We start from the raw sequence: 22,222 nt of genomic DNA, 5'->3' as shown, positions 1-22,222 counted from the left end.
GTATTACTTTTGCTTCTCTCCCTCTAACATCTTGCCCCAGTAAGGCTGTAATCCTTCTGAGGTTATTTGGTGCAAGCAAGAGAGTAGTTTTGAAAGTGAATCAGAGACCTAACCAAACCCAAAGAATTGAAATATTTTGACAGCAGGAATTAACTGTGCAGTTCAGCAGAAGTCCTAAAGCTGAAGCTTGCTTGCAGATATATTTATTTACATAAAAATAAATATGCACACCTGCAATATTTGTTTACCCCATATCTTCCTTTGCAAGACAAGTTGGTTCTGAATGTCTGTGTTCTCTCGCAGAGGACAGAGCCAGTCTTTGCCCCACCAACAAACAGGACAGGATAGGCTGTGTTCAGAGCACTTCTAGTCCAACTCTGGGTTGAGACAGGGAGTGTGTTCTCCATGTACCCCTAGATGTGGTGGAGAGAAGTGGCTGGAGAGAAGAGAAGGCAGGTAATCTAGTCCCCCAAATGCAAACTTTTTTTTTTTTTTATTTAATGCCTTTCACTCATCACAGGGTACTTTTTTCTCACCCAAACTGAGATGGCAGCATAAGGCACCATGTAGATACATGCACAATCCACAGACCATCCATGTAAGATTTAAAAACGCAGCTATGGTTCTTACCAACAGTCCCATGTGTCCTTATTATAAATGTACACAATGTGATTTTCTCCAGATACTGTCCTGGAAGAATGAATTCTTAATTTAGAATGGCAGGACTTTCCCCACCCCCCCACCCCAAAAAGCCAGATTAAAAACACAGGTACAGAGCTTAATACCAGAGTAATGAGATTAGTTCATAAATTAAAAAAAAAAATACAAACAAAACAAAAAAAAAAATCAACAGTTTCACTCTTATTTGCAGAAGGTCCCATGTGATATGATGTATTATGCACAGAGTACGCTCACAGTCTTTAATGTTTCCTCTTCCCCTTTCAAAAGCAAGAAAACTGACAAGCAGACCCAAGGCTTCTGGGGGTTCTCATTGATGGCCAAAGGGCAGTTACAGCTCTGTGCACCCGGCTTAAGCATGTAACTGCAGGATCCCCAGAGTTATCTGAAGGCTTTTCCTCTGTTCAAAGGAAGGACTTGATAGAATGTTCTTTGGCAAGTTCTTAGAGGCTTCCACTGAAAGGGTTCTCCTTCAAAAAAAGAAAAACTGCAGTTGCTGTGGGATTTTTTTAATAAGAAAATGCTGAGGAATAGGTGGAACCGATGTAACAGTTTGAGTGAAGCCCTCACAGTGCTAAGATGTTGGGGTCTGCTACAAATATTCAAGTTCCAAGGCGTGCCGAAGAGCTTCCAGGTCAGCATGACAAGAGATTCTCCAGAAGGGCATGTTGTGCTAGAGTGAAACCAAAAGAGGTTTTTTTGTTTGTTTGTTTTCTGTTTTGTTTAATTCTGAGATGAAAAGAAATTTCTTAGTTTGAGTTTGCACCCTCAGGAAGAGAATTTTGTACTTGGGCCACCAGGCTGTCATGGTGTTACAGGCAAGGAGACTCAGCTTAGAGAGTAGGGAAAGGAGTAGGAAGTTTCTGTTGCAGATACATTTCTACTATGCAGAAAGAGATCTGCCACAAACTGGGAGATGATGCAGGTGTGAGCAGGCCATTAAATTTACCCTCCTTTTTCTTTCTGTTTCTAGAATTTCAGTACTCCTAGAAACAATTTTCTTGCCTCTTAGTGAGGTTTGCCTACAGTATCAAGCTATACAATACTCTTTGTCTCTCCAGAAAGCATCATAATCCTGTCCTATTACATGAGGCTCGAAGTTGTCCTATTTGCCACCAGTGAAAGCTGTTGCCAGTGCTTCACAGTCAAGTGAAGTAAAATCAAGTTATTAAGACTTACAGAAATGCAAGCAAAAATATAATAACATAGTGTCAAAATGCTTTCTAACAATTAATTCTTTTTTCCAAATTAACTGGAACAACAGGTCATGCTGCTTTTCCTAGAAAGATAGGGACTGCTCAATCAATTGTGCATTTAGTGCATTGGGAAAAGATGCAGTAGGCTTATATGACAATCTGGCCTCAAGAGGATCTTTCAATTCCCATTTTTAAAGACTATCATTTCTACTTCTGCCTCCCTGTTTTACAGTTTATATTAAAGATGATGAATATAAAGTCATTTATACAAATTTCCAAGGTCTACTCAGTGGCATTTGACACCCTAGCATCTGGATAAAATGTGGAAACTATCTGTGACCCATTGTATCTTCATTGTAATGTCCTGATTCATCTGTTGAAAACTGTGAATATGCTCTAGAAAAACAAAGCTTGCATCATAAGCATTGTGAAACGAGGATCTAAGATGAAAACTGTAAGCTGGTAAAGTCCCAGTACTACTCTGAAACTATAGTTCAGGCAGCAATGTTCTGTAATCATTACCAATAGCTACAATCCCTGAGAACCTCAAAACAATTAGAACTTGCTTTTAAATGTTAAATTCAATTTTTCTAGGTCAGCCTATGGTTTGAGGTATTTTGTTTCTTATCTAAAACAGTTTGAGCATTTTTACTTTAGATCAAAAGCACACAGCTCATACTTGCCCTTGGATTTTATAACAACGCTGTGATCTTCATAGCTTCCCAAAACAGTCAGTAATAACTATGCAGTAGCAAAGGTACACAAAGGCTTAACTGACAAAGCTTGTTATCTTCTCAGTGTGGGAATAGCTTCTGAGTTTATTGCTGTAATGGTACTACTTCTGAATAGAAAACTTTGAAAAAGCTTTAGAGAACACGTCCTTCCTAGACAGATGATTCTGATGATGGGAGAAAATCCTTTTCCAAGTGTACCTACCTATGTAAAAAAAAAAAAACAAAAAAAAAAACCCAAAAACCTCCAGTGTTCCCAGATGTTTATTTTACAGCATGTCTGTTGACGCTCCCCTGATGTTTAAATACAACTCAAGTTTCCCTCTGGTTTGCCTGTGAGTAAACCAATGTTTCCTTCAAGCTATTCATCAGTGTGGGGTAGAGACAGTGAGCAAACACAGACATCTGAAGTGATTGGAATCTATTGATCTGCAATTTCACTTTAAGGGGGAGAATTATTTCCTTCTCCTTTCCCTTCCTATGGTTGTCATTAAACCTCATCCATTAAATTATCTATTTTTCGTTCTTTAAAGAGAAGAAAACTTGGGCCTCTTAGCCAATCTTGTTGTTCAGTGTTTACAGATTTATCACTCATCAGACAGGTGAGGAAAAATGACTCACTAAAGAGATATTATCAGTGCTGTCGGCAAAACAGTCAAAGACTCTCTGCATGCCCTCCTACTGCCTCCCCCTTTTTTTTTTTTTTTTGATAAAGCTCAGGTGTGTGGAAGCCTTAGCTAATGATTGTCATCAATCACAGGAGGTGACAGCCCAGCAAAGAATGTGCTCTGCAAATGGGAGAGCTGCTGAGACCAGGAGACATAAGCAAGAGGGTCCTTGAAATCCTGCCTATACCAGACTGCTGAACCTTCCCCCATCTTCACATTACCGGAGAGCCCAGCAGCCTTTGATGCAGTCATGTTCACTGACCCACTACCTTTAAAGTATGGCACTGGGCTGTCGAAAGCAGCAGGCTATTATCACTTCATTCCCAGCCACGCGTTTTGGACTCATTTCTGAGGATTCCTTAACCCTTCATGAACTAGAGAATTCTCTGCAGCTTTCGCTAGTTTTCAAAGGGGGTGAGATTTGTTGTTTTTATTGGCAAATCAGCCAGCTTGCTGAATATGGGCTCATGCAGTCAGTTCCTGCATCTCAATTCAAGTGCAGTGTTCTTGAAGAGCAATCACATTTCTGCAGTCACAACAGGAGCACAAGACAAGATGCACCAAGACATCTTGTAAATGGTGCTTGCCATGAACAAACTGTGTTCCTCTCCCTGTAAAGCCAAACAGGGATTCCAGGAAGACCTTGGTTACTGTAATTTCTTCTAAGCTCTGGGTTTCTAGCTACTCTTCTATTACAGTCTATTCAAAACAAAGAAGTTTCACAATGAGTGAACTGTGGGCACTAATTACTGAAGGACTCAATTGGATGCACAAATTAGTCCATTTGAATTTTTTTCTACAGTTATCTACATAAGGTATTTCTACGTGGGCCATATCCATGATATGTTACTGAACTGTGGGCTTGTTATTCCTGACCATACTGCTTTCAGAGTTCCTGTTCTATTCTGAATTCAGTAAACCTTCCCAATTTCATTTTCTATATGAAATTAATCATATTGGTTCATAAGTCATAAATAAAGGTAGTAGCTCAGTACTAGTCCCTTTGGTGCAATGGTATTATGTCCTATGACTTCACTGAGTCTTAAATATAAATATAGGTATGCATACATGCTTGTTCCAATTCAGAAATAATTCAAAGAATTTGGAATTAAAAAAAAAAAAAAAAAAAAGCAACCAAACCCAAACCATCTATAGATCAAAAATTAACCCTACTTACTTGTCTGAGACCACATACTGGAGTTTTTCTTTTCATGTGTTTTAAAGTGATCTTTATTAAGCAAGAATGATTCCTGGAATATGTGACAGAACAACTATCTGAAAAATTTCACTGACTGCCAAGGTGAAGGAATTTACAGTAAGAAATTGCTTGTAAGATTAGTATTTTGCGTGTTAAGAATTGAGACCAACTCTAAACTGTTTCAAATGGAAGGAGCTTCATTAAATGTGTAAGCAAAGAAACGGTGATTGAAATGTAAGCTTGGAAGAATCCAAGATGGTATCCACAGACTGTACCTTTTTTGCTCCCTGTTCCTCTTCAACGCCGTCTCCTATTACAATGTACACAGCTTTCCTTCCAAACCTTTGCATTATTCTTTCAAAACAGCTCTCTTTTCCTGAGCAACAGAAGAGAAGACATATATTTTATCTGGATGCATAAAGTAATTGGGGCTGATATTTGCATACTGGAACTGATGTCGTAAACTAACTACTTGCTACATTCCTCACTTTTTTAAAGATCCCAACCGGATCTTCATCTGAGATGGATTCTCTCTTGAGAGCTACAAGCCCTTTAACAGTTGGAGAATTCCAGGTGCTGCTAATTTCCCATAAGCTTTGTGACTTTGCACAGCTTGGACTGGCAGTTGGTAGAGTGATGTAAACTCATTGTATTGCATTGCCCTGTCCTATTCATTCTGGTTGCAGTAGTGAACATGAAAATACAAACCTCAAAGATTCAAACAAAATCATACCAGAAGGGACAGAAAACAAAAGCCCCAAGCCAACTCTGTCAATATTTATTCCTCTCACAGCTTTTCTAAAACTCACTCAGCACACCTGACTAAGTAACAGGATCCAAACCATGTTTCTGTAAGAGATCCAACCACACTGTCCCCCTCCTAGCTAGGTGCAGCTGCACATTCGAAATGCTGCTCCATAAGGTGGGTATTTTTCAGGCTTACTTTCTCATAGAGACACGTGGCTTTTTTTTTTTTTTGTGGTCTGTACTAGCTTAAGTGTGGGTTGTTAGCATGCAAATCACAGATGTGATGTAAACATGAATCTTAAGCTAAAGTTCATACATTATTTGTTGCAGTTGGGGTGAGTGGATGTGACTGAATTAGGGACAAAAGTTCAATCTGTCTTTTGGTGAAGCCTAAGTTACTTTGTTCTTACCTGTTTTTGTTGCACTGTAAATGTTTTCAATTGGGAAGACAGTGCCTAGTCCATAGAGAAGCACTTTTGCTAGAGCTGGTATCAGCTGAGTTGTGGTTACCAACACATTCACACAGTTAGGCCTAGGAAACAAAAGTCAGTAGAGGTGGCAATCTATTTTTTTCTCTTACCTTAAACTGAATAATGGCAAGAACACACTTCTTGCAACTGGAAGTTCCCAAGTCACTGGGGGATTTAGCATCTAGAGGCTAGTAACCTGAGTACTGATAACATTTCCTTATAAACTTAATAGAATGAAAAAAAAACCAAACATAATCCAGCGGTAGTGATGCAGCCTTACTGCACGCATGACAGGATCTATTTTGCAGAAACCTATTTTGCACGAAGGCAATATCCATGCTTTGCTTGAGTGAACGTCTTCAGGGATTGAAAGGCCATTTCCTACTCTCTTGCAAATCTCTGCATGTGAAAGGTGTACTGCAGATGAGGTAGGCAAGGAAAGGTAAGAAAAAAGTATGGTTGCTTTTTTTTTTCATCTCAGTTCATCATCTCAAGTGACCCCCAACCCTTAATAATACAAGTCTGACAAACATATGCAGACAGGCCTCCCACACAGGTTTGGCCAGCAAAGTTTTATAAATGTGTCTCGATTTGTTTAGAGGAAGGGGAAAATGGAAAGTAAAGGAGATCCTGGATCAAGCCTGTAGGCAGTTGTGTTAGCTGCTCTTACCGGGAATGTATCAAATTCAGCGCCTTCAGAGCATGTGTGAGCCAGAGATCAGTCAGCGCTTCAAGTTCTGCTCTTAACTGCAGCCAGGTTTCCCTCTTAGGAGCTCCTATTAAACCTGTAAGCAGGGAAAGCATCTTTGCAGAAGCACAGAAAGGGAGCTGCATGCTTTTGTATGTAAGTATGCCAAAGGGTCCCTCATTGCGTTCTGAATCCTGCCCCTTCCAGTGCCCTTCTCTTGTCACTGGTGCAGGTCGCTTTCCTTCACCTCAAGGTATATAAGCCCTGACTGCAACACACTCCTGTGCAACTAGAACTCAGCTTCGTTCCTCTCCAAAGGAATGGTATCAGTCACCTGCACTCTGCAGGCCCATGTTAAAACATCCTTCTTGGAGTTAGCACAAAGCTCATATGGGAAATAGGCAAGAGGACAAAAGAGTTCTGTGCAGGGGTTGGTGGCCTGATCTAAGAGAAGCCTGGAGCCAAGAAGGTCTTTTTGCTTCCTGAAAAGCTGTGCACCATTTCCAGTACATGTGAGTAGGGCATTTCTCCAAAAAAGAAACAGGTCTGTGATGATATTCTTGGATTTACTTCTTTCTCTTTCTATTCAGAGACTTGCCACTGAAGTTCTAAAATAAAAGCAAAGCAATCTCTTGGAAGAATTGCCTGGAACGAGCTGAGATGAAAAATCTAGGGCATCATGGTATCTTCTGATATTGTTTTAGGGGAGATAGTAGTAGGCATTCAAGAAAGCCTTCAGATGAAACTCAGCCATATGTTCTTCTGTGGAAGAAAACAGTCTACTGAGTTTTGAACTGTTTGTTTGCTTACTAGGCATTTTGGAAGATTTGAAAAGGTTGTTCTCTGGCCAAACAAATAACAAAATAAAGTTCCATATTCAGATTTGAGTCCTCCATCTACTAAACCAAGTATTTCAGCATAGCCCTTGCAAATCCCATACAGAATCCTTATTTCAGAATGACTGCTGAAACACTTGTTCAGCTCGGTGTTTAAGTATTATTATCATTATGCTCTTTGCACCTCCTCTGCAGCATATTCCTAGCAGGGTCAGAAGTGTTTGAAAGGATGAAAAGGCACACTTACTGCCTGGCAGCAGATACTTACCCCCAACATTGTTTTTGTAGGTGTTGTACATCTCTTTCACCCGACGGTAGCGGAATGCTAATTTCCTCATCCAGTCAACTCCCCCATGAACGCCTGAGCCCAGACATAGATTTGCACTGGCAGCTGAATTGTGAAAGCCATCTGCAGAGAAGTTATACGTGCTAGAAGAAAGAAGAAGGGAAGGGGAAAGGCCATTATAATTACAGCCTATGCAGCACCAGCAGTGAGTGGAAACAATTGGAAAAAAATGTGGAGACAAGTAGCAGCACAGATGTACACGGGACAAGCTGTACAACAGTGGAATTCATCACTGCTGTCTGCTATCACTCAAGCCCCAGAAATGTGTGTGCCACCCTGCCTAATGCTACACTGCAATGTGTAATTCTTGTGTCTGCAACTAGGGTACCCAAAAGATCTAAAAGGGCATTTGTGGCCTGTTATTTTTATTTTACTTGAGTAGTTTATTTCCAGCCTAAAGAATCAAGCAGACTGCCAGACCCATGATCCCATTCAGACATTAACATCTGAAAATAGGACTACTTGCACAGATTAAAAAAAAAAAAAAAAATTCTTACTGTAAACACAGCATAGGTTTAGTGCTTCCTGTCAGTCCTGAGGTTCCCTAGACTACAAAACATCTGACTGTCCTCAGGTCACTGAAAACCCTCAACTGTCTCTTATCCAGGCAGCTAAGGTAACTGCAGAAATATTAAAATCTTAAGGGAACAAAATTCTGATGCTACCTTGCTGACTGCTTGGCTATATTGCTATGAAAACATTAATCAAGGAATAAAAATATTAAGAAATTACCTAACTGACTCTTAAAAGCCTGCGTATAATGTTTTTTAAACAAACTAAAAAAAAATACTTCAAAGCAACTCCAGAGTAATTACAACAGTGAATGGGGACCAGTGACAGTTCCACAACCACTCTAAATATCTTGGAATGCAGTAATCCTCTAATCTACAACAAGGCACTTTTTGCTGTCTTGAGTCTTTCTTAATGTGCCTTTCTTTGAATCAGTGTAAGCATTTCTTCAGCACTGAGGTGAATCAGATGGTTCAATTCCCTGAGAAAAGGACTGGGGAGACATGGAAAGAGGCAGTACTGGCTCTTGTTATTTTAAAATGTTTGCATTAAGCCTTGTATGAGTTCTGCATATCTTATTTTTGCACCAATGGCAATTACTCTGCAAGCAACGTTAAGGTAAATGTAATTGTAGGGAAATAGTTTTTATGAATATGATTAACTAACTTAAACAGGTAATAATAATATTTGGTACAGTTTTGGTACGTGTTTATAACTGACAAGGCCCTGGCCTAGCAAGGTCCACAGTCTTTACCAGAAAGCCCATTCATTCTAGTTGGGCAGTAGGAAACCTTTCAAACTGGTTTTGAAATGATTTGGGAACACTTGTGCCAGCTGGCTGGCTAAATCATATCAGAAACAGGTGCAGTTAGACTGAAGTTCAATCTGATTTTAAACATTCCCTAGAATGATTCAAAGCTCAGCAGGGTCAGGGCTTTACAGTAGGTACAGGCATATAAATGTGTGAACAAGAACTCTCTGCTCTTCCTGTGTTTAATAATTGCAGACAGCGTGCAGCCAGGGAGCAGAGAAGGTTCACAGCCAAGAAAGGTTTCTCTATATCATCGTCCAACCTCCTGCTATTTTCAAACAGTTGAGGACTACCTGACCTGCAGCTTCCAGCCTGGAGATCCCGTACCTTAGATCTTGTCCATTATCATCTGATGATACATCATCTATATGGATCTGGTCACAGTCCTGAGGAGTATATGAAAAAAAAAAAACATCAGTAAATAAATGTTTCATATGATGAAAAATTACTTCAAGGATAACGTTAAGATAAAATCTTCCATGTTACCAATACTGTTTAGCGTAGTGCAGTCAGTTAATTGCTACAAGTGCTACACAGCACTTGTGTAAAAACTTATTGTGTGTGTGGTGTATGAGGCCAGCTCTTACCTAAAGACATAGCAGTTCTTGTGTAGTATAGCAAGTGAACTCCTTCTTAAGCAGATAGAAGGGAGAGAGGATGCTTGTGCTTTAGCCAGGAAAACTGTATTCCATAAACTCTGTATGTGTGATAAGTGCAGATTTGTCAGCCTCTCCCCTTGTGAAAATACTGCTTTGGACAGGAGGCATATGCTCACTTAATTACAGGGAGAGAAGATCTGTCTCTCAGAAATGTCCAGAGATGTCTGTCCTGCTGGTGTTTTTCCAGTGCACACTGAGAGAGTTCAGCTTCCTTTGGTGCACATGAAAGTTGTGCTGAAGCACTGAAGAAGGCACTCTTTCATATCTCCATGTCACAGAAAAGAAATGATGTGTCAATAAGGAGGAGATCAATGCCCAGGAAACATAACCAGAATATATACTTGGAGCTCAGCCTGCATGAAATATGTATTCTGTATCTTCCAAAATTCTTCATTGTTTGAATTGTGGCTCAAAACCTTGTTATTTCTGTGACTTCTTTCCTAGTGTTAGCCTCATCATTAGAGAGAAATCAGTAAGCTCCCTCCTGCCACCTTAATCTACTTTCTCCGTAATCGTTGTTGGTAAGGACAAAACAGAAAACCTTCAAGCAGACAAACACTATGCTTTGTTCTGGTTGACTCAACCAGAAAAAGCAAAAGCACAGTTGATAAAAGGAATCTTCTTCAGAGTCAGAAAAATTGCAGGTAGAGTTATCCTTTCCAATGTCAGTATTTTGTAATATTTGTGTGTAAAGCACGCAGTTTGTACTGTATTATCTTCCTACACAATTATGGGCTTTATGAATTATTTTAAACTAGCCCTTTCAAAAAAGACAAAATCCCCCAAACAAGTAACCAGCGTTGATTTCAGTGGTGAAATGTCACGGATGGCTCTTGTCCATAATAATGACAGCATTTATTCTAGGTAATTCTCCAAAAGCCGTCCACTTTTATCTTGTTCTATTCTCTTTAGTTCCCTTCATCAATGTACTGCTGAGGTGTGTGCTTTGTGTAACCGGAGCCAAGCAGCTGAACAGCAGATTTCTGCTGGCACCTCTCTCTCCTTCACCCACTCTCATTTTTTAACCTCCTCCTCCCTATAGCTGTTGTGAGCCATGCTGGGATAATATTGATGCAGCCCACTCTGGTTCACTTGTGTGATACAGGGCATTAAGTCAGGGGAAAGGTATGTGTGAAGGGATCTGTTTTTCTCATTTGTGAAAGAATTGTTCTGTACACCGAAGTGTGACAATAGTAGCTATCACATTTCTGACTTCATAAAATACCATGACACTTGGTGAGACGCTACCTCATAGTCCACTGGCTGAGCCTATCAAGTTACTGGGTAAAACACGGGGAAGCTGGTTAAAGCAAGAATGTGGACCATGTTTTACTGCTCGGTTACAAGACTAATTTTTCATTCTTGCAGAATTTCCTTGAAATCTTAGTGAGTGGGGAACCAAGGCAGGATATCTGGGCTGCTGAAAAGAAGGTCCGGATTGTCTAAATGAAGTCTGCAATGGAAACTGGAAATCCCAGTTTCCACATCTGCTGGCTTTTAAAAATAATATTCTAGGATCTCAGAGGTACGTGATCTGTGGCATGTGCAGCCTGTAACTGAGTCAAATGTGTGAGACCTCAGCCAACCCTCCTAGCTTCTGGAATTGAACTGTTTTTACTGCTGTGACATCTCTAGGCCAGCCTGTGATACATGACCTGTCTCCAGGTGGGATGAAAACCTTGAACTTGGGCTAACACAGCTCTGAAATTGTACCACAGAGGCTCAGAGAAAGCCTCTGCTGCCTCCTTGTGAAATACAAGCTGTTCCTGAGGATGCATGGAGAAACTCAGTTACCACTTACGAATGTTCTCAAGGTATGTCTCTCAACACAGACGTTGTCCATCTGTGTATCAGAACTGTGTTAGATAATCTTTAAAAAACAGCTAGTGGATTCATCTAGTGGATCAGTTAAGCTTGCATCCCTTGTTAAGACTGGGGGTGAGAGTTAACAGTTCCCAGAACATGAAACCTCTAGGGACAGCTCTGAAAGACAGTAATCTGTAAACATGCTAACCCCTTTATTTGTTAATTCCTCATCCCTTTGTTGGTCCACCTTGTTTTTCACACCTGTTTTTTCAGAGAGCTAGGCAATAATATCTCCAGAGGGACTGAGAGTGAAATGTACTGTTTTTTAGCCAGTATTGCACTCTGAACAAAAGGAGTCTGGGGGAAAAGATATAATGCTGAATATCCGTATTTTAGCTTCTCTGTGATCTGTAATCTTGCGCAATTCCTATTCTCCACGATTTCCCAAAAGTGGAACAAAGAGGGGAATACTTCCTTCCAAATGAGTATTCGACTGTCTATTCTGCAATGTGATCAGAACCCTTTGTAGGCAACACTTTGCATGGCCTATTTGTAGACCATAGGCATCTGTATATCTGTACTGTTGCAACTGCAAGCAGAGGTGATGTGGCCAATAAGCATCTAAGTGCTATGTGAGTAGGGGAATTAGTGTAGGAAAAACCCACATTTACAATGTGAAAACGAGGCTCAGCAAACACAGGTCCTTGCTTGTCTGCGTTATGCTGCTAACAATCTCCAGAATGGGACAATGCTTGTGTCATAGCGTGCCTTAAGCACCCTTGTCAAAGTTTGGTGCCTTGATTCTCTGTTACAAACAGCCACATCAACAAACTGTGCTTCAACAAGTATCAACCTTCCCTCACCAGCCTGAAAGAGCTTGAAAGAAGTCCAGCTTCTAAATTCTGCTATTTGAGAGTTAACACATTAACAATCTTTTTAGAGGAAGACCAGAAGTGTTCAGTAGGAGTCTACATCTAGGGCTTCTCCATTCACCCACCTGCCCTGAGGATGGATGATCAGCCTCCTATTCAGCTAGCCTGAGGCCTGGATTGAATCCCATAGGAAATTGGCGTCTCTGCTAGACTGCAGCAAAAAGACAGGGTGAGTTTAGCAGTTCATCTGAATGGATCTGCTGGTTCATCAAGATTCCTGTTCTCTGGCATAGCAGGCAAAATGCTTTTAGGCAAAGCATCCAGGAAACAGTTGCCTGAATCCTCTCTAGAAAAACCCTGAAAGCACATAAACTCCTGGCAGACAACAGAGTGCCAGATAGTAGGATGGCACTGAGTGTGGATCATGTTCATGGTAAGGGTGACAACAGGGCAGAGGGGCAGACTAAAAGTGGCCAGATCTCTTGCACCCATTTTGCATGGTTCTAAAGAAGTAAGCTCTGAAAAAGCCTGCTATTTATTCTTCTGTCATCTGCTGAGTTGACGGTCTGCATCAGTGGGAATAACTCATCCTCTTGATTTTGTTTGTTTTCAAGGCAAGAACAGCAAAACAAAGGGCAGCTTAGTATTTTGGACAAGATGATGGTGTGGTACCACAGAAGATAACTGCTCTCTCCAGGCTTGTTGAGCCCTCCCAGAATGCCTGAACTAGGCTATGGATTTATGTCAGAGAAATGTTTGCTGTGGTTAACATTTCCTGACGAGAGTAATCTTGTTTTATGCTTGAACAGTGTAACTATCCTACCACTTTATTAGTTACAGCTTCTTGCACCCTGACCCAACCCGGAATACAGCCAGGAACAGTTTCAGCCCTCTATGGCTGTAGCTTATTTTGTATTGCACAGCTCGGTGTTATACCACATGATGGTGCTAATGTATATGGTAAGCCCTGTGGGTCTAGAACTTCAGCTTCTCTGCGTGTTTTTCCTCTTTTTTGTCTTTTTTTTTTTTTTTAAGTATCATTCACTATGTCTTTTTCAAACTCAACACTTGTTAATGTACAGCCCTTAAATATCACTTTGTGAATTCTCAAGCTTGACTTTCATTTACCATCCAACACTGAAAGAATTGGATGGCTAATGAACAGGGAGGGATGTCTGTTGCAAATTCTTCCAAACTTAAATGGCTTAATTTATTGGAAAGTATGATATGGAAAGAGCATTCCCTTCTCTTGAATTCTCCCTCATCCCCCATGTTCATTACTGAAAACATTCAGCTAAAACCAAAACACCTTGGTCTGGTTTTGGTTTGAAAAAATCTTTGGTTTGTTTCATGCATGCTGAAGAAAAAACTGTCTCACAATGTTCTCTTCTCTCTTTGCTTGTTTCTGCTCTGGCTAACTGGAACCCTACTTGTTTTTGAAATTTCTGAAGTTTTTCATGGCTCTGAGCCAGCCAAGTCCAGCTGCCAATTTTGTGTTTCTCAATTTTTTTCTTTTATTAAGAAAAAAAGGTAAGATGATAAGATAGTGCAGAAAATCAGCAAGATTTCTTCTCTTAATGTAACAACCAAATAGTAGGAGGAAAATAAATGTTTTTATTTAGCATCTTTGTAGCTCAAGCTACTTAGAGGCAATCTTTCTTAATATTTTGCTGAACAGGTATGTCTTGTAGCATCTATCTCTCTTCCTACATTGGAGATGGAGCCCAGATATTTTGTAGAAGGCTGACTTCTACTTGGAGAAGCCATGCTAAACTTCAGCTTTTTTTTTTTTTCCAGCTTTTTTTTTTACCAGACTAGTTCTTATTCAGTTATGTGGTCCTGTTGGAATGACAGAGTCCCATCTCTGAGTGATTTTTGTTTAGCTTTGGCTTCCTTAATATCTAGGAATTACAAAAGAAAAAAAATTTAAAAAAAGACTTCTTTTTAATTAAAAACTTAGCTCTACTGTAGTGGTTGAAGAACTTAAGAGGCCATGGAGACAAATCTGACCTAAGGAGGCTGCTTCTAGCAGCCAAAGCTGTTACTGACTGATGAAAGTGCAGAATTTAACTGAGGCTGGACAATTTGCTAGTTTGCTTCATGTTTTAGAGTGGTACTGTAAACAAGGGGAAAATTTGTCAATAAGTTTTGCCAAGAGGGCAAAACTCTAGATGGACAGAGGGTTTCTATGTGGCTTTCTGCAAGATAAAGAGCTTTGTTGCACCATACGTTGAGATCTCATGGGTGAAAAATACTTGTTTTGATTGGAACAGGCTTCCCAGGGCAGTGGTCAAGCAACAAGCTGCCAGAGTTGACAAAGCGTTTGGACAATGCTCTCAGAAACAAGGATTGATTTTTAAGGGGCCTGTGTGGATCTGGAAGGTGGACCCTTTGATCCTTGTGAAATCCATCCAACTTGGGATATTCTATGGTTCTATTAAATATTACTGCTGCCTAAACAGAACCTTTGACTTCCAAACAGCATTTCTCTATTCTTTTATCCTTGGAGACAGACTTCACTTTCCACTTTCTGCACCCTCTTCACAAACTCCTCTTCTAAAAAAAAGAGCCGAAAGAGGAAAAATCTGTCAATTCAGATAATTCTCAGTAAATGAAATCCCAGGTCATAATAAAATGGGTGCCAGGGAAGGATGCATCTCCCATAACGTGCTGAGCACACAGTGCTGTTAGACAGCTTAGAAATCAGAAGTCCCCACTGAACACACCAGGTACAGGATAAGTTCTCCCATTTTATCCACTGCAGGGAAAAAAAAAAATTCTTCCTTTTTGAAGTAAAGACCACAGGAGCCTGCCAAGGGATGCCAGATCTTTCTCCTCAGTCTCCAAAGTACCTACAGCTCAAACCCACCCTACACACTTTGTAGATGACTCATTACGATCATTTCTACTGATTCCAAATGCAAACAGCTTTTCATCAGCGCTGTACAGCTGTTTCTCAGCTGGTGACAGAATTTTGCTTGATGACTTTGGTTGGATTTTACTGTACATTCAAAAGGATTTTCACTTTATATAAGACTTTATATTTGTATAAGACATACTTAGCAGATTTAACCATACTGCAGACAGGGAAGAATTTTCCCTTTTGGTCTTTCATGTAAAAACTCATCTTATATAATTTCATCCTGCAATATTCCTGTGCTTGAGCAGACCTCCTGCTCCATCTGTGTGTGCAGAACAGAGAACACATTTAAAACCTCTCCGTTGGATTGCAGCTAATTGCTAACTGCTCCATAGGATCTATGCTAATTTAGCTTAATAAAATTATTAGATAGCAAATTTCTAGAGAAGCAGCAGTAATGTCCTCATTATTAGATTTAGTAAAACTGCCAAAAGCCATCATTGTTAGTATGTATTTAGAAAAAAAATCCTTAACAGAATGAAAAAAATCCTTAACAGAATGAAGATGTCAAAGGGACATCGTATAGTATGCTTTCAATATAAGCCATCCAAGGGCTATTTCTTAGGGGTCAATATTGAAAGTTTCTTGGCCAGAAAAGCAAGTTTGTAGACCAGATGCAAATGATTAGAAAGAGAGATGCTAAATAAAATAAGCAGCTACATACCTCCAGGTCATTAAAGAACAGATGTGTATCTGCAAGGTTGAAGATCATTTCTTCCATCATAAGACCTATCCGCACAGACGTTGTCGTGTCCTGTTGGAGGAGAATCAGGTTTTTTTTCCATTTACATCTATTTCTTTTCTGGGAGGTGGGAGATCTCAGACAAATGCGAGATCTATACATTCCTGTCTCTGAAGATATGTTCATTACAATAATTTCATTTCCCAAGTGTATCTTAGCTTGATTTTCCCATCCTTTCTTTTGCTCTCCTATGTAATCAGATTCTGTTCTTTCAAGAATGTATATGATTCACCTCACACATTTCAGCCTGCACATTCAGATGAGTTTAACAAGGACATTTAAACACTCGAGGCTGTTTAAGAACTGTTTCAGTACGTTAGACCAAGAACTGGTTTCCAGTAGCATCAGTACTGAGTGGCAAGGGGACAGTTATAAGCAACAGAGCCTGCAAAGAGTGCCCCTTTCTTGACTCTGTCCCTCAAGCCATCCATAAGAGGCCAGATTTTTCTTAACACATGAACACAGACTTCTAACGTCAAGCATCACCATGGTGAGCAGAATCTGAAACCAAAACTCAGGAGTTCAAACCTTAACTCTTTTTCTCTAAAAGGTACAATCAGACTAAGCCAACCGAACTGACTCTGTTTGGCCAGTAAACTCCTGGTCCTGTCCCCTCTTGGATGGGGACAGCAGCGACAGGGCTCCTACAGCTCTCAACTTCAAAGATACTCAGTGGGCACTGGATACAGCCCTGGACATTTGTCACTCTGAAATACAATCAGGTGATCTACTGTACCCAGCCTGGTGCACTACAATATTGCATGAGTCTCAGTCACTTTTCCACATCTCTCCCCTGAACAACTGACCTTCTTCCTAAACTCATGGCAGAAGCATAGAAAAGTTCTGAGGCAAACTACATCTCTAGCAGAATATTTTCTTATTCATTAAACACTTCAAAAATGCAAGCAAAGATAGTCTATGGCTAAACCCTCAGCTAAAAAGGACTATGTCTATTCAAACTAAACAACAGGCAACTTGAAAAAACAGCATTCCCACAACAGGCTTTTATTTGTAATTCATCTTCATTAGGACAGGCATCTCTCATCTTTATTTTTATGTGGGTGGTTTTCTCCCATTGATGTTACAAGCCATGTTAAAACGGGGCAGATTTATATGTAGTCTTTGCTCTAATTTTCTGCAGATTTCTGTGGAGTAGTGCTATTGTAGGACAGGATAGTAATTAATTAGTTGAGGAGCTCTAGAGGCAGCAGAGTGTTTGGAGGATGAGTACATTTCAATCAACCTTTGCGGCAGATGCTGTTGACATGGATGGTGTATTACACGCTAACCTAATTATTACGCATTCCTGGTGTAGTTCTCTTTAATTAGAGCAGAGTGGCTGTGGTTTGAGCCATGTGTATGACTCACAAGCACTGTGCCCATCTAAAGAAAAGCCCAGTCACTCACGTTTAAACATGTTTCTTGCTGCCTTTGAAAGAAGGGCATTCTCCCCTCTGGGCAAAAAGTAAACTGCAACAGCCTTGCCTTGAACATGCCTAATATTAAGCCCCAAACCTGCTCCTCTGACGAGGCACGGGGACAAGGCACAATTAGGGCATCTAACCCTATGTGGGCCCATGCAAACAGCACTGAATCAAACTTTACTACCCAGATGTAGTTACACAGGAGAACTGTTCTGAAGAAAATATGCTGCTAAGAAGAAATGATTTTGTAAAATAGTTTTTAATGAAGCAATTTATTTTTATACATTTCAGGGATCATTAGCCTTTAAACTTTTTTAAGGAAGTCCCATTTGCTGGTATCTGTCATTTATTCTTTATGTTTTGTCTTTAGATTTGTTGGTATTAATCACTATCAGAGAATAGGAAACATTTCCACAGTGTATGAAGTTACTTTCTCTTAAACTAAACAATATGGAAATTTAAGTGTAGATGAGAGGAGAAATATATATATATATATATATCTTTCTCTTGAGATAGAGAATATAATGGAATGAAAATAAAACAGAAAAATGTACTTTACCACCCAGAGGGGAAGTCATTTGGGGAAATTATTTGGCATCAGTGCTCTCACAGTATGGATATTTCCTCTATAACAAGGCATACTTCCAAGTCTCAGGCTGATAAAGTTAAAAGGCAAATCAGCACTCCCAGTAAGACATAGGTGTCTAGAGGCACCAGGCTAGAGTTCCACCAGCAGTTATTCACTTGCATTACTGTTGCATCTAGAAGCAGTAGTTCCAGCTCTGAACCCCACTGCACTCGAGTTTGTACTCACACAGAGGAAAGGCACAGTCCCTTCCTTCAGTTTGCAATTTAAGTGTGAATAAACAGAAGAATCAGATTGATGAGCAAGCACAAAAATGACAAAGATGTATCAATGTGTTGTCAAAATTCTCTGTATGCTGTATAAAGATTTGAAAAGAGAATTATGATTATTTCTTTTCTGAAGATGTTAATGAAGAACTCTTCCTGAGCATAGAAACCCTGCAAGACTAACAAATGTTGCTATACTTCAGGGGATGCCCTTCTAGACTGCTAATGCTGGTATTAGAGCAGTGTGAGTTTAGCAGAGCAATGTAAAATTGCTGCATCCTTATTGATGGCCCCTGCTAACAAGTCCTGCCATAGGAAAAGTGCACCCTGGAGCCCTGGGAAAAAACTTCCTCAATAACAGATGTAGCCAATGTTTTCTGAGGCATGAGAAGCCCAAGGACAAAAGCACTGCAGACAGCTTGAAATCAAATTTCCTTCAGGAACCACTTTTTACAGTGAAAACAGATTCATTTAAAAACTCAGCCCTGAGTACTTGGTCAGTAACATTAGAAGAGCAAGGTTCTATCCCTTTGCTCATCTACGAGCCCTGCTTTCACAAACAAGGACAATGAGAGGCCAGGACAGAAAACAGGCAACAGACTCCTTTTGTAAATAAAACCTCCAGTAGCACAGTGCATTTCTGTGTGTGTCACCTCTGCAGTGCATGTTGCTGGAACTTCCTTCAGTACTGAAAATAAACAGCCCTACAGATTACATTTGGTGCTTCCTCTGGTCCTCAAACATGGCAAACCAGGAACCCCAGCAGAGCTCAGCTCCTGGCCTGACAACACACAGCCTTGATAGACTTCTTCCCACCAGCTAGCTGAAATAAGCACTGCAGCAGCAGAACTCATTTCAAAGTTTTTGTTCCAAAAGACCCTGGGATTTCTCTCCTCAACACACCCTTCTCTTCCACTTTTAATAAGCAAGGCTAGCAGTTTCACAGTTGCCCATTTCCGTTCATCTTGAGGGAGATGACAGGTAAAAGCCCCTGACACTCTTTCATAAAGTATCAAAATGTACAAGAAGATGACATGCTTTTTTTTTTTTTTTAACCTTTTTGATCAAGTATGGTTGCATAAAGAGCATCCTTGGACGTGTCTCCATGTTTTGTCTGTCAAAAATGTGACAGAGAGACTGGAGTGCTATTGTCTACTGCGGACAACACTGTGAACAAGATAACTTCTACAGAAAGTGAGGCAAGCTAAAACCCAGCCCTGTATCTGCTTGGCTAGGAGCAGTTTTTCTGCCCTTTCTACAGCTAGTCTTGCTAGAGGAAAACATGGAAAACAGACTGATACACTCCACAGCGGAAGGCAAAAACGTCCATTCCTGTTTTCACAGAATTGTTGTGGTTGGAAGGGATCTCTGGAGATCATCTGACCAATCTCTCCACTGTTTTCTTTCAATAGCATGAGCTGGCGATTTTTTTCTGAATATCACTTCTAACTTGCCTAGTTGCATGCACTGTTCCTCTCTGAACTAGTTCTTGTAGACCTGCATTACATGTTAAAATTGCAGTTTTATTTCACATATGTCCTATATATTAATCTCATCCTAAAGTTCATTTCAGTTTCTGCTTTAATTTTCTCTCCTCATTTTGAGTAACAATATGACACAGAAGGTGGCTGAAGGGAGCCTGGTGAGCAGCCTTCACTCAGTCCTTGCCTAAAGATAACTTCCATAAAGACTGGAGGTGAGCACGGAACAAGCGGAGGATTGAAGTTGGAAGAAACAACTGCCCATGCCATTTGAAACTCAGACTACCCTGTACTGCAGCAAAACAAAGGGAACACAGGATGCCTAGACCCATTCAAATTAGCTTTAATCTACCTATCTAATCTATCTAACAAGAGTACAAATAGCTGTGAACATTTTGCAGCATGCACTGTGTAGAGCCCTGGACACTTCTTACTCAAGGGCTAAACTATACAGAAGCCTGTGTTACCATATTTTCAATACTACAGGTAGCATTACCCACAAAAAGTCCATTAGCTACACTTCAAACTGCACTGTCAGCATCCTCCCATATGGCTTGGTTTCAAGGCCTTCTTACCACTGCTCCTGAAACACTTAGCTGGATTTTACATAAACTACTTATACTTGCCCTAAAGTATGCATTAAAAAGACACGTATTTGTTAACACCTGCAGCTAGTACTAATCCAGTTGGCTGTATGTCCACAGCCAGCTCTTCCCTCTTGTACAGCGTAATTTTGAGAGGAAGCGAGACGCAGAATTATCTCTGGCAATCTCTCAACTTTAAGCCTCTCTCACCCCCAATCCTGGCTCCAAATCAGCCATTTCCAAGCCTCTGCCTTACAGGTACCCTGTTCAGACTTGCAGGCCATTAGCAAAGGGGCAAAGCTCGTTCCTATGAGACAGATAACAAATCAGCTTGTTGTCTGAGTCTGCTTCTATTTAGTAACGTGCCAATTAAGACGACATTCAAAATGCTAGGACAAAGTCATCCTGAACATAGATCTTGAATTCAGACCTCCCTTTCCCCACCCTAAAAAAAAAAAACCACAAAAAACCACAACAAAATAAAGCCTTTCTATTTAAAACCAATCAGTCTCTTTAAATCCCTGCCAAATACCTGTTTATGCCATGAGCAAATAATTACTTTTCTACAAGGAAGAAAGTATTAATTAAGAGTATTCATCAGACTCCTATTCTGTAGGGTTTATCTGCCACAGGTGTCAGCCAGAGGTGAGAGACGGATTAGTATACAATCAAGGGCTTTTCTAAATTAAATCTCATCCTTGTGGTTAGCTGTTAATAATGAAGTTGTCACCAAAAGAAAGAATTTAATAGTTTTAATTGAGTTTAATTACTTGGAAACTCCTGAAAAATGGACCAGCATGGTTGTATAAAAATAATAACAATAAAAAAAAGCAAAGAAACAAGTGCCTGGGCCACATGTTTGAACAAAGAGCCTGTAAGAATAATCATTCTTTGGCTGTAACATTTTATACCTTGATCAGAATTTGAGACATGAACCAGGCTTTCCCATAAAACAGGAATATTAACCTTGTGCATCAGTTCTAGTTTAAGTCTACAGCTCTTTGAGGATGAGAACACATTTAGCTCACTTAACTAGCTTAACTTTGTTTATCTTTTATTTAACAAAAGCAGATTACTGCTGGACTCAGCTTTTCAGAGTTTTTCAAGTGAAAGAATGGGTATTTGTGAGAACGGTAGTTCTAAGTACCCAAGTAGCTACTTCTGGAAGGGACAACATTTCAAACTCTTTGACAAAGGATTGTTCTTATCACCCAGTTTTCTAATTTTCAAGCTCTAAACTTTTTGGCCCCCAGAATGAAGACATATCCTATGACCTAAACATTGCCATATCTAGGTTAATCAGACAATCTACTGAATTTACAGGAATAGTCTCTAGTCATCAGAGTGCAATCCTGTGACAGATCCATGCTAGACAGAAAGCAAAAGACTCCTTTCTTCAGAAACTTTTGCATATTCACCATTGCTGTGATTTGGGGGACACTTTCAAGGTATTGCTTACTATTTTCTGAAGGATTGTGCTTCTGCTGGCATATATCTGTTCTGAAATGGAGAGGTACTACTCCTTGGAAACTATTACAATAAGCAAATGTGAATGTCAGTGATTAAATCCTCATATTTAAGAAGCACAAGGAGGTTGAAAAGGTTCTGTAAATGAACTATGCTTAGGGACAAGCAGTAATAACTACTCTAATTTATCCAGCACCTGAACCAATGAATTCTGAGAGTCCAGCCCTGTGGGAATACAGTACTTAAATACATTTTAAAAGCTGGGTCATAATGCTTGAAAACAAATGGAAGCTATTTTTATTTAGTAATTGTACTGTTTGGGATGGAGTTAACTAGCAGCTGTTAAGGAAGGGGAGTGAGAATGTTGGTGTATGGTTCTTAGCTGTCTATCAATGTTAAAGCACAACAGTTATAGGGAACGTTCACAAACAGAAGTCCACAAGTAATTTCTTTTTATCAGGTAGGGCACGAATGCCAAAAAAGGGGTGGAATTTACAGCATACACGTCTTCACTGCCTTGCTCTACTCACAGGAAA

At 40.0% G+C, this 22,222-nt stretch overlaps 1 protein-coding gene across 17 annotated transcripts in view; it reads right to left on the bottom strand.

Annotated features, from left to right (window-relative positions):
* EYA2 (EYA transcriptional coactivator and phosphatase 2) overlaps positions 1-22,222 on the bottom strand; it is a 96,141-nt gene that overhangs the window by 3,703 nt on the left and 70,216 nt on the right. For 11 of the 17 annotated variants that reach the window (XM_085242018.1, XM_085242017.1, XM_085242020.1 and 8 more), the window contains 7 exons: positions 15,801-15,890; positions 9,207-9,265; positions 7,481-7,641; positions 6,359-6,473; positions 5,629-5,750; positions 4,747-4,847; positions 773-1,351 (listed from right to left, as the gene is read on the bottom strand). In XM_085242018.1, the coding sequence (XP_085098144.1) occupies positions 1,271-1,351; positions 4,747-4,847; positions 5,629-5,750; positions 6,359-6,473; positions 7,481-7,641; positions 9,207-9,265; positions 15,801-15,890 (729 nt within the window). In that variant the 3' untranslated portion in view covers positions 773-1,270. Of the gene's footprint in view, positions 1-187; positions 691-772; positions 1,352-4,746; positions 4,848-5,628; positions 5,751-6,358; positions 6,474-7,480; positions 7,642-9,206; positions 9,266-15,800; positions 15,891-22,222 lie in introns of those variants that run through there. The other 6 variants (XM_085242013.1, XM_085242012.1, XM_085242007.1 and 3 more) reach the window with 5 other exon arrangements.

Source organism: Meleagris gallopavo, chromosome 22 (genome assembly GCF_905368555.1).
Source record: "Meleagris gallopavo chromosome 22, MGAL_WU_HG_1.1, whole genome shotgun sequence".
Taxonomy (NCBI): domain Eukaryota; kingdom Metazoa; phylum Chordata; class Aves; order Galliformes; family Phasianidae; genus Meleagris; species Meleagris gallopavo.
This window is presented reverse-complemented; position numbering and strand designations above follow the sequence as displayed.